Source organism: Mixophyes fleayi, chromosome 12 (genome assembly GCF_038048845.1).
Source record: "Mixophyes fleayi isolate aMixFle1 chromosome 12, aMixFle1.hap1, whole genome shotgun sequence".
NCBI lineage: Eukaryota > Metazoa > Chordata > Amphibia > Anura > Limnodynastidae > Mixophyes > Mixophyes fleayi.
The window spans coordinates 4139870-4158878 of record NC_134413.1 but is presented as its reverse complement, the minus strand read 5'-3'; the positions used below and the strand labels follow the sequence as shown (position 1 = coordinate 4158878).

At 41.0% G+C, this 19009-nt stretch overlaps 1 protein-coding gene across 2 annotated transcripts in view; it reads left to right on the top strand.

The window, feature by feature from the left end:
• RPS6KA5 (ribosomal protein S6 kinase A5) overlaps positions 1 to 19009 on the top strand; it is a 51800-nt gene that overhangs the window by 10710 nt on the left and 22081 nt on the right. For both annotated transcript variants that reach the window (XM_075192521.1, XM_075192520.1), the window contains exons 2-9: positions 962 to 1033; positions 3179 to 3397; positions 7761 to 7876; positions 11431 to 11538; positions 12888 to 12971; positions 13848 to 13951; positions 14287 to 14437; positions 15606 to 15767. In XM_075192521.1, coding sequence (XP_075048622.1) covers positions 962 to 1033; positions 3179 to 3397; positions 7761 to 7876; positions 11431 to 11538; positions 12888 to 12971; positions 13848 to 13951; positions 14287 to 14437; positions 15606 to 15767 — 1016 coding nt within the window. The remainder of the gene's footprint in view (positions 1 to 961; positions 1034 to 3178; positions 3398 to 7760; positions 7877 to 11430; positions 11539 to 12887; positions 12972 to 13847; positions 13952 to 14286; positions 14438 to 15605; positions 15768 to 19009) is intronic.

The window sequence follows — 19009 nt, the reverse complement described above, 5'->3', positions numbered from 1 at the left end:
GCTTCTATTCTTAATCCTGTCTACTATTTACGGCCTTATATGACGCCGATGGTTATAGGACTGTGGATTTCCGTACACGAGAGGCCTTTAGCTCAGCACATCTAAGACGCTTGCAGCGGTTTCTAACCATGTTCCTGTAGTTTTGCCACAAGGAGATAAAACAACAACATTATAGCACTTTAGCATCCAATTAATGATTGGGACATCTTCCATTGTTTTAATAGAATTGTTGATCATTTTCTGCTAATTGCTTATTTTCCTACGCTGGAACATCCTGTACTCTTCCCATAATAAAATAGTTTTGTTGCAGAGAGGTCTAAAGGAGTGTAACCACGTCATTCCCTGCACACGTTGTCAATAAGGGACTGCAGTTATTGCAGTCCCGATTTCTGTATCGCTACGGATGTCATTGTTATAAAATACACTGCGTCTCTGATGCAAATTTAGCTAAACCTACTGAGACGTTTTATAGTTCTAGTGAAATCTACTGTTGAAATGTGCATTCATTATGGAATTGTGTTAGAATTAGCATCCTTTACCCCCTTGCACGGTGACTTATTTTGACGTACACGTTATCTACATATTTTCATGCATGCTGTTTTTTTCAGATTTTCTTACAGATAGTCTATAATAAATACCTATATACGTTATAATTATTGCAAAGTTAAATGTTGGTGTAGACTTAAGCCTCAATTCTATAACTAATCAGCAGTTCCTGACCATTCAGCCCTTTACAGTTCAGTTTTTATATATAGATGCTGTTTTTTTCCCTCTCTAATGAATCCAGTGTTGATTGAATAAGATCAGTCTGTTTTATTGGATTTTGGGCTTGATTCACAGCTGGAGATATTTTATACTTTTGCAATCAATACGGTCAGAGGTGATTAGAGATAACATATGACTGCTCTGAGGCCACATTATGTCAGATGAGGTTGTCATTGTTTTTTCTTTTATTCTATAGCGAACCTGACTGGACATGCGGAGAAAGTGGGGATTGAGAATTTTGAGCTGTTGAAGGTTCTGGGCACAGGAGGTAAGTGGCAGCGGTCACTTCTATAGTACCAGCATTGATTGATTTGTTGCTGTTAAAGTATCCAACATGAATAGCACAGATTTAGTGAAAGTCTAATTGCAATGTATGATTAATATACATCTCACTAATTGCAATGTATGATTAATATACATCTCACTAATTGCAATATATGATTAATATACATCTCACTAATTGCAGTGTATGATTAATATACATCTCACTGTAGCAGGACTGTAATTTGCCAAAAAAATAAACCCAAAAACATATGAAGGACCTGGTGAGCAGTCCACTTTAACTTTTCCCTTAAAGCATGTACATCGCAAATATTTAAATATAAAATATTTTACTTAATCGTTCTTTGAAAATGTGCATATCCTATATATTGGTGGTGATCAATCTTTTTTGTTGTTAGTAGTCAAAGTGTCTGTGCCATTGTTCTGGAATCCCAAAATTGTTACTTTGCAGCAGAATGTATTGCATATATGGAAATCTGTGGACCTAAAAAACAGATTCCTGCAAGTCGCGCACCTCTTCTATATAGCTTGTTAAGAGCATATACTTTTGAGTAGCTTCCTTCTGAAAAGGAAAAGTGAAAATGTTGCCCATAGCAGCCAATCAGATTCCAGCTCTCGTGTTCTAGAATGTAGTGGATAAATGATGGCTAGAATCTGGTTGCTATGGGCAACACCTTCACTCTTCATTTTTAGAAGCATCAGTAAGTCTAACCTTTAGGGGAAGATTCAGTCGCCGGCAGCGCACACATTGCCGGCAATTACGGTAGAAGTCTCTGTCCAAATTTCCGCCATGAGGTGTCTCTTGGGTGTTGCGGAGTCACCTCGCGGCTAATTGAATTCCTCCCCTTAGACTCAAAATTACTTCCTATATATATTTTTTTCTTTTAAAGTCCACGGCGGAATTCAATTATCTACGAGGTTTCTCCGGAATGTCCCCTCTTTTAAATATGAGTTTTAGGATTATATCGCACAGAGACATCGTACTAAGGTGTACGAGGAGGGATTATAGTATGTTATACTTCCCCATCCCTATATTTTTGTTAGAGAACAAAGGGAATGGGGGGGAAGGGTCTTTCTCTAGTACCTGGAGCCAGGACCCCGAATAGGAACTCTATAGGAATACTGCACAATGTGTTTTACTATAGAAAGGTATAGGTAGGTGTGTGTGTGTGTGTGTGTGTGTGTGTGTGTGTGTGTGTGTGTGTGTGTGTGTGTGTGTGTGGTGGGCCAGGACATAAGAAAGTGTCTGTTTACACTACACTCTTTGTTATGTGTAATGTGTGCACTAGGAATCGCCCTGCTGTGTTATAACACATAGATAGGTGTGTCATTGTGGTGGAAGAATAGTATTGTATTGCTTAACCCTGCAGGAGGAATTCCTGTTGTCAGCAGATTGTCATTATGGGCTCATGTCTCCATCTGTTTGTGGCTTTATTAAACCTACAATAAACCTTACAGCCCCTCCAGCCTTCACCTGCTCTTTACTGCTTTATTGTCATATTAACTCGTTATAACTTGTTACACTTGTGTACAATGCTGCTGATATATTAATTACAGATAGGAATCTCTTTCTTTGTTTAAATGTATTGTTATTCCTTATTATTGAGATTAAGGGTAATGTGTGGCCCCTTTTGAAGGTTAGAGGGCCCCTAAATTGTATCTGGTTGCCCATTACTGATTTAGACCCATAAAAGAATGAAATGCCTGTTTATTTAAAAATACTATTTAGAAGATCAATGTCAAGTAATCTATATTGGTCTCTGTGGGGTAGTTGTCGGCTGACTAGTTACAGTACAGGAAGGAAGGCGGGGCACTGACAACTGTGGTGTGGAGATGGTTGTCAAGGAACGTCAGAGCTGGGAGACTGACAAACATGCGGAGGAACAGAAACGACTTTAATGGATCGTAACCTTTGAGCTTCTACATAGTAAAACTTTTTTTTAACAATGTTATGTTTTAAAACACTTTAGTGTTTAGCTGATTATCCTCATTGTTCTAGAGAACAGGCTTTTATCTCATTGTTATATAGTTCCCTACGCTGTCGCAGATTGAAGAAGTTACAGTGATAACATAATCCATTTAGTTGATTGTTTTGAAAGATACAATGTCCTTTCCTCCTGCGTTTATACAGCGTATGGCAAAGTGTTCCTGGTGCGTAAAATCAGCGGCCACGACACCGGGAAGCTTTACGCCATGAAAGTTTTGAAGAAGGCCACCATCATTCAGAAAGCCAAGACGGCGGAGCACACGCGGACGGAGCGTCAGGTGCTGGAACATATCCGCCAGTCACCGTTCCTGGTAACGCTGCATTATGCTTTCCAGACGGACACGAAGCTTCATCTCATTTTGGGTGCGTCTTTTTATTTGGAAAAAAAAACATTGATTTTCTATTTATGTGTTATGTCTATTTGTCCCTTTTGTTGTTTGTGAAGGATTTATAGAATGGATAACCTATTGCCCACCAGATATACGAAGCAGACTTGGTGTTAATGGCACATTTTCGTTCTGTATTTACAGCGGAGTATCGTGCATGAGATATTTTGTAACCACTCAGACAACTGTCCAATAACAGGACGCAATACCATTTCTTATATTTTCCTTTCATCTGAAAGATACTGCCTAACCAGTAGTGAGAACACGGTGGCTAAGTGGTTAACACTTCTGCCTCACAGCACTTGGGTCATGAGTTCAATCCCCGACCATGGCCTTATATGTATGGAGTTTGTATGTTCTCCCCGTGTTTGCGTTTGTTTCCTCCGGGTGCTCCGGTTTCCTCCCTCACTCCAAAAACATACTAGTAGGTTAATTGGTTGCTATCAAAATTGACCCTCGTCTGGCTGCTATCAAAATTGACCCTAGTCTCTCTTCCTCTTCCTCCTCCTCTCTCTCCCTCTCCTGTAAGCTCCAATGGGGCAGGGACTGATGGGAATGAGTTCTCTGTACAGCGCTGCGGAATCAGTGGCGCTATATAAATAAATGGTGATGATGAGAGCAGTGTCTATTTCATTACTGTATCTTAAATTCAAATTTTGCTGCACATTAGTATCGGAAATCATTTACACTGTTGTACAAATTCTCTATAATGGCGGTAAGTCAGGAATTGTCTGTCAATCAACTTCATTTTCATCACAAAAACTATTAAACATAAGACAGGATCTACACGTGCACCTATCAATACGAAGATCCCCCTCTCCTCCCAAGTCACATACTTTATGGGTGCACTTTATGGCCACAGCCAAAATACACTGAATACCTGGAGAGGAAAAGTACATTAAGGTCTTTCATTTGATTTTCAAGGATCTTTGTATATCAGGAAAAATTGAAAATATGCAGCCGGGGCAGAATTTAATGATGCAGAGTCTCGATCTGGGTCTATCAAGTTGTCTTGAGCAGCCTGGAAGCCTTCCATGGATTAGGATTTACTACAAATGAAATCTGAGCACCCGCCAAGGAATGAATTAATTTACTAACCTGTCTGCTGACCCATGCAATGTGCCATTACTGAAATATATGGGGATTGGTATCCAATTACTGTTTGGCAATCATATATAATCTATACATTAAAAAACTGGAGTGTAATTATACTTCACTAAAATTGTTCTTTGCAGCAGGAGGGAGGAGCTTCTCTAACACAAGAAGTAGACACAGAATGACTGACAGTTTGACAGCAGGAATGCAGTGTATAGAATTGGTTGATCTTCGATTAAACTGAATGGAGTTCTGCTTACTGCATAGGTTCATGTATTGTTCACCCCCCCCCCCTTTTTTTTTAACAAGACCAATTTTCATTAGAAAGAACTATTTCCTGGTCTGCTCAAGTGAATTTTGTATTTATTGTTAAGGTGAGGTTGACTAGGCTCTGAGTACTTCATAGTTTTTGATTTTTATCTCCTGCTTGTCTGGGATAAAGTGGGGTGGGGGGAGGGGGAGAGCAGCATGTAGCCAATCAGATAATCAGTGTTTTCAGGAGCACAGAGCATTTCAGTAGATAAGGGTGCTAATTTTGTCTAAGGTCTTGACCTGTCCACCCCTGAGATTGAATAAGTAGGGACAAGGACGGTGTCATGATGTGGGGGGCTGGGGCAGGAACGGAGGCATTCAGGAAGCCTCACACTTAGCAGTTACTGTAGCACTGAACGTAAGTTGTTCTTTGTTTCTGCACACTTACATTTCCTTGTCTGTATTTTGAGTTATATGCAATTTAAGATACATGCAATCTTAAATCTAGAGTATAGAAATATGCCCAAACAAACGTGTCCATCACCTTTAACTCTAAAGCTGATTCTGTGTTGTGTAGGTGCAGAATTTATGTTTAGTAAGGAATGTATTTCAAAGATAACTGTAACCAAAATAAGACTTATCTAACAGAGGCCTGTCTACACGCCCATACTGTACTGCAAGTGTACGTGAATGTCCCCGATCCACCTCTCCAAGTGCACGAGTCCGTGAGTGATAAAAACGTGCAGCTCAAAATACTGAGGAAAGGTGTACATTTGCGCATTGTGACAACATTTAACGTGACACACATTTATGCATCAAAAATATCCTCTAAATCACCTGCTTATGCTTAAAATTACATAGTCGAAGGAGCAGGGTCCCCCAGCAGCACAGAGTAGTGATATGAGGCTGCTGTCACACTGATACAGGAAGCCACAGAATGAGAGTTATATAGTGAAAGGAGCAGGGTCCCCCAGCAGCAGAGAGAAGTGATGTGAGGCTGCTGTCACACTGATACAGGAAGCCACAGACTGAGAGTTATATAGTGGAAGGAGCAGGGTCCCCCAGCAGCACAGAGTAGTGATATGAGGCTGCTGCCACACTGATACTGGAAGCCACAGACTGAGAGTTATATAGTGGAAGGAGCAGGGTCCCCCAGCAGCACAGAGTAGTGACGTGAGAAGACAGATTAATGAGGTGCCCTCTGTGCGATCATACTTCTAAGGAATTCCGTCGCCCATGTTCCGTAACACAGATGGTTCACAATGAACGCTGTGTTTAACCAGACAGGAGTAGTTCCAGCCCACTTACTGTACCCGTGGACCGTCGCTGACAGCCTGGGTCTAACGATGCCCATTGTTTCTCCACCCTCGAGTGCAGTCAGAATCTGGATAATAGTGTCACTCTCTTGTTGCATTATAAAGGAAACTTTGGCAAGGTGGATAAAAATAAATGTATTGTAATGTGTAAGGCATTTTCCTTTTAGAGTTCTAACTATACTCTCAGGCGCTGCTTGTAATATGCCCCCCCCCCCCCCCCCACCCTCTCCTTCCCGGGGCACGGAAAGGCCTCTATTTTAGAAAAGAGACAGAAATTGGTTAGGAGATAGAGCATAGTTGCTGTGTGATTAGAGGGAGAACAGACTGTGCTGTATACTTATAGTGAATGATCTGTGCTGGGAAGAAATTCTGAAATAAAGAGGGATCGCTGGAAGTGACACTGAGTTGTATGATCCTTGTCCTGGGGCAGACTCTGTGTAAGTTGTACGATTTGAGAATCTGTCTCCATTGTAAATAAAACTCTGTATTTGGAGACCTTTAATAAACAGTGACCTCCCGTTGAAACAGCTAATAAAAGGGCTTGTTAGAGGCAGTAGGAAACTGGGGTTATCTATAAAATGTTGGTGACCGGAGATGATATATCGTTCTTCACCTTACTCAGATCCCACACTGAGCAAATGATAGATATCTGCACTAAGGACCCGCAGCTTCCGATCAGAGTAAACGCTGAGCAACTAGTGGCTGGATCTAGGCTCCGTTGTACAAATTCACTCCACGGCCACTAAACGTGAGTAGTGTTACACTGAGCGGACAGATGAACTACAGAATAGTTAGCCCACCAGTCTCGTAGACCCAACCTCCCTAGTTATTACCCCCACCCCTGAGGATAGGGGAGAGTGTAGACCGCAGCTGCAAAGCAGACAACTGAGACCATTGCAGACAAACTTCATTATCTATTCCTGGAAAGAGTTTAACTATCTTTGCACAGCAGATGGGGTAGAATTCTCATTCTAACTTTGTTTTAATTGCACCATGCCTATAAATAATTCTGCATTGTACAGTCGCAACCCTTGAGAACACTGAAACAAGGTTGTCTGTGGATTGGCATTTCTGTACCCTTCCAAGTGAATCACTTTACAGTTATTTTTATAAATGACCCACTGTGATGCTTCTTTTGAAAGCCAAGAACATAATTTCGTGAAATGAAATGACATAATCTCTTTAACAAGCTTTGGCTTGTTAATACTGCTATAAGCTTATACGGAGCTGTAAGAAGATCAGTCTTGTAAGTTTGAAATATTACATGTGCCTGTAATCCGCCACCGCGGCCGGCCAGGACTCCTGCTATCGTTCTCTTTACCAGACTGAGGGCTGGTCACACCAGGTGTACACGTCCTTCCTCTGTGCAAACTCCTCACGTTTCTGAACAGTCTTCGATGAGCAATACAACATTGCTCAATCTGTTTATCTTGTTGCTTCATGGGTGGAAGGAGCAGCTCTTTCCTTGAAGTCTAGGAACTGTCCAATAAAGATTTGACAACGTGTTTCATCATGTCCTATTTACCGGTGATGAGTGATTGCAAAATTTTAAATTTGGCAATTGCCTAAAGGACCTGATTGCTCCACCCTACTCCATTGTGAACAATACATATTTCCGTGCAAACCTTTTTGAAAATTAGAATTCTGATTTATTTTTTTTGTTGTTTTTTTTTGCAGATTACATAAACGGCGGTGAGCTATTTACCCATTTATCCCAGCGAGAGAAATTCATGGAGAATGAAGTAAAGATATATATTGGGGAGATTGTCTTGGCCCTCGACCATCTGCACAAGGTCTGTTATCTGTTCATTCATTCTCAGTCTGCGGACAAGCATTGTTTTGTTTGAGGAAGAATAACTGATTTAGTGGTTAAGAGCTCTGTAAGTCGGAACATGGAGGAATTTGCTGCTGGGGAACCTGGTTATAAATGATTAATAACGGTTATTGGGGTTTTTTCGATCATTTTTATTATTTTATTATTTTTTTTTATTCACATCTGGGGCCTGAATCATAAAAAAACAGTCAGTATTTAACTTATGTGCAAAACAGAATACTAATTTGCACCCCTTGCATTGTAACATGGTTTTGTCCAGGACATTTAAATAAGAAACTTCTTGATTTAAGATCCTTAATGAATCAGGCTCCTGAAAACTTTTACAAAGCACAATGTTTCCTCTCTATGTAAAAGGAAAAGAACCTTTATGTGGTGCTATTATATCTGCTTCCTATTTCATGGGCAGCTGAGGTTTTGCAGTGCCCATGTGAATTGGATTGCTTTTTTTTGGGGGGGGGTTACTGGATTACAGAGAGGAAGGGAAACTATAAATATATAAGGCAACAATACTGTTGAATTTTCCTATATTTAAGTTTTCAAGTTGGGATATCTGCAAGAAATTAGCATTATCCTAATTTATAATGTCTTCTTAACTTAATTTGAGAAAAGCAGAGCTAAAATGTATGGCTAGAGGCCGTTTAAATCTGGTTTCCATATCTTGTGGCCCTGGGCAGGTCATGTTTAGTCTCCATGCTGGAGGCAACAGAACTTACCCTATTTGGGTTGGAGGTGGGTAATATTAATGACCTAGAGGTAAATGTATCAAGCTGAGAGTTTCCTGTGGGTTTGAAATGTTGCCTATAACAACCAATCAGACTCTAGCTGTCATTTTGTAGAATATACTAAATAAATGATAACTAGAATCTGATTGGTTTTTCAAACCCGCCGGAAAACTCTCAGCTTGATAAATTTACCCCCTGGTGTTAGTTGGTTGAGGAGAAACGACTGGTAAATCTGCCAATTAAGGTGATTGTTTGAACCTCTTGTATTTTTATTATTTGCTTCTTTTTTTTTCTTCTATCTTTCATGTCCTTAAACTAGCTATATGCTCAAAACTAATTTTTACAATCCATTGTCCCTCTCCCACACCCCCTCTCCATCTACAGTCATAGAATGTCGTCTTGTTCTTTGAATCTGTGTAATTCCGGAGCTTTGGCTCTTGTCCCTGTGGTCACAGCTGGACTTCTGTCTCTCCTCCAATCACTGGAGGATAGATGGGAAGGGAACACTCACATTGTTCCCATAGCCTGAGTCCTGGAGCAGGAGGCATAACGCTGGGATAGGAGAGGAGAGTGCCGGCCAAGTTATCCAAATTAATAACTGTTCTTACTGTGTACTGTGTCACTTCTCCTTCCATTGTCCTGTGCGTAACGTCTTTTTTACATAAATAATATCTAGCAACACACGAGGGAAGTAGTTCTGTTTGTGTCTATTAGGTGACAGGTTCATTACATCGCTGATGTTTGGTTGGGTTTGGAGAACATTCTCACCGGACTTGATTCAATCCTCAAAAGATGTAGGGACAGCGCTGTTTTGTGGCCCCTGCCACGTCATTGTGGCCCCTTGCCAAGTCCTGTTGTAGAAAGGCAGTTTGCCTGTCTCTGCCCTGCAGACTCTGTGGTCTGGACCGTGTCCCTAGAATATACGCTGTGCCTTGATAGATGGCGGCAATCTAGGTGATGTGACGCCACCGTGGTGCCACCTTGATTGATTTCTGTGCCTCTCTAGCTAAAGTCCAGCAGTACATGAGGGTGGAGTCTGTATATAGACTCCGGCAGCCTTTAACACAGTTACACATAAAATACTGATTAACCTGTTTGTGTCCGTGCAATCAGTTGCAGCTCTAGGGGTTAATATCTCCATCTCAGGGTCCCACGTGAGAATATTTGGGTGAACGGAGCAGCACATATGGGGCTCTTTATTGAAAAGCTGTTTGTTATTTTGATTGACACCTTTCCCTGTTAATGTAGATCAGCTCACACTGTTTTGCCTGTCAGCTGGCTGAATATAGTCTGAACAGGAAGAAAATAAGAACCAGAGTAAATAATATAGATACAAGCAGGTGGTTTTTCTTTTGTTTAAAAATCGCATGTAGGTTTTGTTTCTATTTATGGTTAACTCAAGTACCCCCCACCGCCCCCTTCAATAACCAGGAACTGATTTGTGGAATTTATCAGAATAACTTGGAGACATGACGCTGAAGCAGTGGTCCTTGTAAAAATAATGTCTTGTAGTGTTGTATCCTCTTCAATACATCCAGTATAAACTCAAGTTCCAGAGCTTGTTTGTTCAAATGTTAGTGCTAGGAAAATATTTGCAAATATTTTACAGCTTGATTTCATAATCTGGGGCCTGATTCATTAAGGATCTTATCTTGAGAAACTTCTTATTTCAGGGTCCTTGACAAAACCATGTTACAATGCAAGGGGTGCAAATTAGTTTTCTGTTTTGCACATAAGTTAAATACTGTCAGTTTTTTTCATGTAGTACACAAATATCAACATTAAATGTCAGTGTACAAATAAGCTATCAAGTATTTGTGTGCTACATGAAAAAACAGTCAGTATTTAACTTATGGGCAAAACAGAATACTAGTTTGCACCCCTTGCATTGTAACATGGTTTTGTCCAGGAGACTGAAATAAGAAGTTTCTCAAGATAAGATCCTTAATGAATCTGGTCACTGGGAGGTTTCACGCACTATTTCATAAGATTGAGCACTTTAATTAATTTTACTTTAGCCAAGAAGACCAAGAATACAGTTTGGAGACTCCTATACATGTTAATTAATACAAATATGCAGAATATAGTGTCTCTCTGTGCAGAAATAATACCATCATTAAACCATCTTAAGGAATTTTTTAATAAGTCTTGTTTGTTTTTAAAAAAAAATAAAGATAAATAAATTGGCTGTTTCACCAACTCCGCCTGTCATTGCACTGTAAGCCGGTATGTACACTGTACAGAAGCCAGCAGTGTCATATTGTTTGACACTGCTGGTTTGCTTAGCCGTGGCTGATGGTCACTATGACTGCGGCGGATCTGTGACGCGGACACATTGTAACGGTCTGACTCAGCATTTATGACCTGCGGCGGCTGTTACCGGTTTGTAAGCATAATATCGGGTGGAGGAGAAATTGGATCGTATGGGTTTAAAATAAAAAACAAAAAAAAAACCACAATCTATCTACAGAAAGGACCTTGCAAACAACTAAAGCTGCATCTTATTTATTGCACAGTCGTGCTGTACGTATTCTTCATGAAATTCTGCATTCTTAAACCCTCAGTTATTGTGCATCCATGGGTCACTGTTTTACTGGGTAATTCTAGCGTATATCACACTGCCTCGTATATAAACCCTTTAGATTTCCTGCGCTCCAGGAGCCTCCTATAGGATTTATTGCTGTTTATGTACTGAATATCTGCCTAACTCCCATCCCTCCTCCTTGTACTGCTCATTCCTCTGCTCCTATCTAATGTAAATTATCCACGGAATGTGACTTTCCTCCTGCAGCTGGGAATCATATATCGGGATATAAAACTGGAGAACATTCTCCTGGACTCCAGCGGACACGTGGTCCTAACAGACTTCGGGCTCAGTAAGGAGTTTCTGTCTGATGAGGTAAGAGCGCAGGCTGATCGGGGTCACTTACCGCTGACTAATAACCGCCCACATAGTAACCTTTGGGAAGTAAATACAAAAGTTGCAAGTCGTTTTTCATATTTGGGAAGTATTAAATAAAGAGGGGACTTCACCTTCGATCGGCTTCAATTTCTCGGCTTGTAAATGCCCTTGTGACTCTTACCAGTAGCGTTTCTCTGTCTTCTTTCTGTGTTCTTCAGCCATTTATCTGTATGATCGTACAGAGTAGGTTATCTATTCTGCTCTGGAATATGACCCAAATATACTGAGCGGATACAATTGTATCTGGTGCACAGAGCACAGCGGAGCTTTGTGCTGTTGCAAGGCAAAAGTAACACAAACGAAATCTGTTTTATGGTATAAATACGTGGCTGAAAAGCACAGACGGAAGACAGAAAGATAAATATGTTTAGTAAAAGTTGTGCAAACCAGGAAATAAAATCTACTAAAGGTGTAAAACCAGTGTAAGTACTTCCAGAGCTGTCTCTAGCCCTTATTAATTACACATATCACGCATATAGCTGCTGTGCTCACCTGTAACACCGGTGCAAGAAAATGCTCAGAAGTAGCCACGTATCATTGTTATAGATGGTGGGATGTGAAACTCCTACATTTGTATAACCAACAAATCCATGGTTTATGGGTAGATCACATACAAGAAGATCATCATTACACCTTAGAAGGAAACAAAGTTTTAATAATGTGTTTTTAGATTGGACAAAACCCTGGGAGGCTGCTGATACTTTCTATACATAGCAGGTGGAGTACCCGTTCCCTGGATCGCCAATGCATCCGATCACACAAGGCCTAAACACAATAAAGACGAAAAAACAACAAAACATTTACCACCCATATACTAGCTCAGGTCAGCGTTAAATAAGTGACACAAACTCTCTCTGACTCCCAGCCTGAATGGTCCAGAGCAAAAACATCCTAGGGATTGCTTCATACCGAGGTCAAAATTCACAGGGTAAATGGATAGGCACTTATACCTTTGTGTCCCTGTGTATTTTTGGTTATTTATTTTTTGCAGTAAATGACCAGTAAGCATACATTAAAAATATTTTCATTGCAATCCCCCTTCCTACAATATTCCCCCTGATCCCTACTCTGCTGGCTGTGCAGGGCTTCAGTTAGAAGCCCTGCTGGAGAAACACTGTATTTCTGCACCGTCTTCAGTTTATCAGCTATGCACGTTCTTTATGTCTATTGATAACGTCTGTGTATGTTTTTGGTGGGTGTCTACTTAAGAAGGTACCAATAAGCAATATGCGTATAAACATTTTTTCATTTACATTATATTTAATGAACCATTTCTTTCATTTTAGAATGAAAGAGCATATTCTTTTTGTGGGACCATAGAATATATGGCGCCAGAGATCGTCAGAGGAGGGGATTCTGGACACGATAAGGTATTAGTGTGTCTGGCCGATTCAACATTTATTTCTGTCTCCAGAGTGACCACGAAAATGGTCACCTCTTTTGTGTGTAGATGACAGTTACTGTTACATAGAGTGGCTGTAAATACCAACTGATCGAAGCCAGAAAGTAGCGCAGTGTCTGTAATTACCACCTGACCGGAGCCAGAAACTAGCGCAGTGCCTGTAATTACCACCTGACCGGAGCCAGAAACTAGCGCAGTGTCTGTAATTACCAACTGGCCGGAGCCAGGAACTAGCTCAGTGCCTGTAATTACCAACTGGCCGGAGCCAGGAACTAGCACAGTGCCTGTATATTACCAACTGCACGGAGATAGAAACCAGCTACAATTGTTATTTTGATACCTTACGTATCAAGTCTTCCTCACGCCTCTCAGATTGTAAGCTCTTTTGGGCATTACCCCCTGTTTCATATCATTGTATGTTATTTCTTGGTGCTTTATTAATAAAAGATACTACAAGATAATGTGACAGGCTGTGAGAACAGACGAGGGAATAAAATTTAATCAAAAGTTCGAAAATTTGTGATAAATTCTCAAACTTTATATTGGACCGAAAAGTTGAGCTAAAAGGAGAACAGGTTCTACTATGTTTGAGCTTAATGGCTACATTGTAAATGGTTTTTAACTGTTTTCTATATGAGCTTTGAACACAGTAGTCAGTGCTCTGGTTAAAAACACAATAAAATGTAGCCATTCACGCTTGTAGCAACGGTGAACGTTTTATAATTTATCTTAATGTCTTTAAGAACCACATACGGGAGGGTGCGCTGAGATCACAAGGCTTACTGCCTTCATCCATAGTATACTTGGCTCCTGACTCGGCCCTCTTGCCTCTGTCCTATCCTAGGCTGTGGATTGGTGGAGTTTGGGGGTCTTGATGTACGAGCTGTTGACGGGAGCGTCGCCTTTTACTGTGGATGGAGAGAAAAACTCCCAGGCTGAAATCTCCAAGTAAGTTCTGCTAGAATAAGACCTATAGGCCCCCAGCAAACGTTAATCATTAATTCTCTGCCAATGTTTACTTGTGTCACATAAGATGTTCTACAGCAGTATCTGTATACATGACTAGTGTTTATGTATTCCCGATGTCAGTCTGTGCTGACGTAACAAGCCTTGAACCCTCTCACAAATACATAAAATCCTGTATTTAGTAAACGTGCTCTAGTTATGACGGGGTTAATTCCCACATTAGGTTTTTATCGGTACAAGTAATGTACAAGAAATTTAAAGAGAAACGTCTTGAGGTTACAGTGTCTTTAATAATTTACCTGTTTGTTTTTATTCAGGAGAATATTAAAAAGCGACCCTCCGTATTCTGCGGACATGAGTGAATCGGTGATAGATCTCATTCGCTGTTTGTTGAAGAAGGATCCTAATAAGCGCTTGGGCTGCGGTTTGGGGGGCTCGGAGGAAATAAAGAAACATCCTTTTTTTGAGGTGAGATGTCGCTGGTGTAACGCTTCTACCTTTTTATTATAGAAACCATTTTCGGTACTTACAATTCTTCACTTCCCTCTTATCTGAAATATTTATTTTAATCTCTTTGTTATTTAGTGTGAGGGCCCTGTGTATAAAAAATAAACTAAATAAAAACATTTAATAAAAATAAGTAAATATACTTCCCTTCCACACTCCTGTCTCCCACCGCATCCCAACTCCTCTTCACCGCCGGCGAGTGTGATTTCTGTCATTATGTCGGCGCTCCTGAATAGCAACCGTGGTGTCTGACAACCATGACATTCTCACCATGGCAAAGAGCGGGGGGGGGGATATTCTGGGAGACTGGAAAGGGGAAGGTAAGTTTCCTTAGGGTCTGAGCTCCTTATTGTTTTCAAACATTATCCCCTGCATATCTGTGTGTCCCCAGTGTGTCCCCAGTTTTGAAGTGGGCGGGGATAGAACAAACCCGTAGCCAATCGGATGAGCTGAAGAGGAGATGAGTGTGGAAGGCAAGTGACCTGTCCACTCCTGTGATTGTCCGCAAGGACAAGGCTGCAGGTGACAGGGCAGAGTCATGCTGGAGGCAGCAGGAAGCCACAGACTGAGAGTTATATAGTGGAAGGAGCAAGATCCTCCAGCAGCACAGAATATATTAGGAGATGAGTGATGTGTTAGTGAGGACAGAGCTGCATGTGACAGGGGCAGTGACATGATGTCAGGAGGGGAATGGAGGCAGCAGGAAGCCACATGGCGTCACAAAGCGTCGTTTACAAAATCGCAAACAATGCTGGTGCAACGTGCAAACTTCCTTTAAAAGTATGTAAGCCATTTTTGTTTGGTGTGATGGCTGATTCACGGCTCTGTGGTTTCACATCACAAGTACAGAAATGTAGATCTGCCAGATTTGCAGAACTTCCTATAGAAATATTTTATTTTGTTTTATGTTCTCTTTTAATCTCGTATAGAAAATAGAATTTCTTCAAAGGTATTTTCTTAGTATAATGAATCGGGAGACCTTAATTTATAAGTTGACCAGTAAAGGGACTGTACCACCTCCGTTAATTCCGTGAGCATCTTTGTAGCTGTAATCATTAAGGTTAGAATCAGTCTATGCTGAATGGATTGTAATTGTCCTTTTAAATAATCTCATGGCTGTTCTTTGCAGAGCATTAATTGGGACAATTTGGCAGCAAAGAAAGTGGTGGCTCCATTTAAACCAGTCATCAAGGATGAGCTGGATGTGGGTAATTTTGCAGAGGAGTTTACAGAGATGGATCCCACGTACTCCCCGGCCGCTCTGCCTATGAACGCTGACCGGATATTTCAGGTAACCGATGGGTGGGATTGCTGTGCATGGTCTCCAGCCCCCACGTATTAATCCTCTGAGTGCACCAACTTGTCTTGTTGTCACAGAGACTCAGAGAATGTTATGTTTCCTTTTCAGTGATCTGCAGGACAGGACGTCTCTCACAATGCACTTAATTCATCTACATGGGTAGTATCCACAGATACATTCACACCTTGCTTTCCAGGGTTTGGTTACAGGAATTAGGAGCTGCACAGCTTGTCCCGGTTTTGCAGATTTTAAAAAAAATTTTTAAATTATTATTATTATTATTATTATTATTATATTTTTTTTTATTTTTTTTCAAAGAAAATAGAACAGAAATGTTTTTAAAAAAATGCTGTATAGAAGACTGGGTGGCCTTCCTTTAGTATCAAAATAAGATTTTTTTCATGAAAAAAAAAGTGGTTTATTACATGCTGCCATATTTTGTTGAAAGTCTGTTAGTAAGAATCTATGCAAGCACAAATTGTTGCCTCTTAATGACTTGCATATGACTGTTAATGTATGTATATATTTACATTCATTATGATAGTAATGGCTTTTTCTGTCGATAAATACTGAACCTAGAGTAACTTGTCACATATACACAGATGCAGATTAAACATCTATCTGAACAGTCAATATCCAGCTAAATGTATATCTCATTTACTGTCTTTTACAGCTGTCTAGTGTCTTCTGCATTCACCTTTATCCACGTCTGCATAAAGTTAGATTGGTGTAAATATTATTGAGGGTGTGTTAAAATTCAGACAACTGAATGTTCAGTTTCAGGAGGAATCTAGCTGCAAAGAAGTACCAGATGTATTTGTCATTTATACTTTGTATTACTATTATTAGGAGATGAGACTTTATAGCTATGTATTATAAAACAGATGTTATTCCAAAACTTAGAAAAATCAATTTCTTGCCAAAATAGTTGGATAAATGTTTCTAAATTTGTTGCAATCTTAAAAATGTGAAAACGGAACATCAGCTTGTCCTTTGTGGAGGCTTAAATACATAAGGGGCCCAGAGGAGGGGGATCTCAATGGAGGGACAGCATACATGTCTTTATCTAGACTCTAGAGCAGTGTTGGCTAACCTGTGACACTCCCTGTGTTGTGAAACTACAAGTCCCAGCATGCTTTGCCAATATATAGCAGCTTATTGCTGGAAGGGTGTGCTGGGACTTGTAGTTTCACAACACCTGGAGCATCACAGGTTAGCCCGGCGGTTCCCAAACTGCGCCGCGGCTCCCAGGGGTGCCGCGGCGCTGTCACTGGGGTGCCGCGGGCCAGCCATATAAAAAAAAAAGAAGAAAGAACACAGTAACTTACCAATCCGCCGGGCGCCGGGACCCAGTAGACTCCTCTCTCCCGCAGCAGCTGTCACTGATGTCAATATTCAGTGACAGCTGCGGGAGAGAGGAGGCTGCTGGGTCCCGGCGCCCGGCGGATTGGTAAGTTACTGTGTTCTTCTTTTTTTTTATATATATATATATATATGGCTGGCCCGCGGCAGAGGAGTTAGAGGGACCGTGACAGCGGGGCAGAGGAGAGGGAGAGGAGGGTGACAGCGGGGCAGAGGAGAGGCAGAAGAGGGTGACAGCGGGGCAGAGGAGAGCGAGAGGAGGGTGACAGAGAGCAGAGGAGGGGGGGCAGCGTGACAGAGAGCAGAGGAGGGGGGGCAGCGTGACAGAGAGCAGAGGAGGGGGGGCAGCGTGACAGAGAGCAGAGGAGGGGGGACAGCGTGGCAGAGGGGGCAGTGTGTCTGGATGCAGAGGGGGCATTTTTGCATACAACTAAATAAGTATTTCTGTCCTGACCTAAATACTTATTACAATTTTTTGACCCAACTACTTCTAAAACAGGACTGCTCAATAATTATATTGGAGGGGTGCCTTGAAAAAATTTGGAGACTCTAAGGGTGCCGCAAACTGCAAAAGTTTGGGAACCACTGGGTTAGCCAACACTGCTCTAGAGTAACTGTCCTGTAAGACCCGAGTCTTCAATCGTCATTCGATGCATTTTTTGTGAATTCTAACTTTAGGTTATTAATGTAACCCATTGGACAGTGTTTTCTAGATTTCAAACTGTCTGCTGTATAGAGAGCTGGTATAATTCATCAGGTGCAGGGAGGAGAAATCATACCAGCAAATATAATTATAATATATATTTTTTTTATTTCAATAACAGGTTAAGTACCTTTTTAAGTATGCCATTGTTCTTCGCTGTCTTTCTGCAAATCAGTATCTTTTATATTAAATCTTTCTGGAGGGTGCAAGTTATGGCTGACAGACAGACCGACACAGGCGCACAGCTGTCAGCATGTCATGTGATCGCATAGGGGGGCAGGAGGAAGGGGAGGAGTTGACAGTGCACAGAGCAGACAGAGCACAGATGGGTGATCCAAAGCATCTCTGCTCACTACATCATGTGCCAGGTGACTGTGGTTGCCATGGTATTCACATGAATTATGATTCAGGAACAGCATGGGATTGCCACTTTAATTCAGCCAAGGTGATGCATCATGGATTCTCTTTCTTTGCGTGTCATTACCCGGAATCCTGTATGTAAACAAAACATGAAATGGTTTATTACTTTTCTGTTTAGTCATTTTCTGGCACCTCCTAAGACATCTGAGCGTTTTCACAAGCATAGGAGCAGCTGCAATGTATTTTTATCCTCTTACATCCATGCAATGTTTACAAATGTAATTTATTACACCGTGTCCTCTGCGCTTTAACCCCTGGGCTCTGAAATATTCACAGCATTTCATGTTTCCATCCACCTTTCTATATACTGATAACGAGTAATCCCCTCTGCATGCAGATTATTAGTATACAGACCGCGGCAGTGTAGTTGTCCTGTATATTAATCATGATTGTAATATTTACTTTCACTGTAAATAAAGTCTGGATTACTCTTTCATTGTGCTCAGTAAGAAACATATGTATCGTGTTATATATATATATATATATATATATATATCACTAGTAAACCCACCGCCCTTCCTTATTACAATGTATCTACCACTTCCCCTTCCTCCCACCCTGTCTGTGGTGGGGGTTCCATATTCGGCTTGGTATTTACCAGGCGACTGTCATACTGGGCTACAGACGTGCTGCGGTGTGATGGTTGTACTCTCCATCGCCCTCTGGTATATAAACCAGAAGAAGAGTGGTACTCCAGCTTGATGAGAGTACTCTTACATCATATTCTGATGTAAGCTTTCATTTAAGG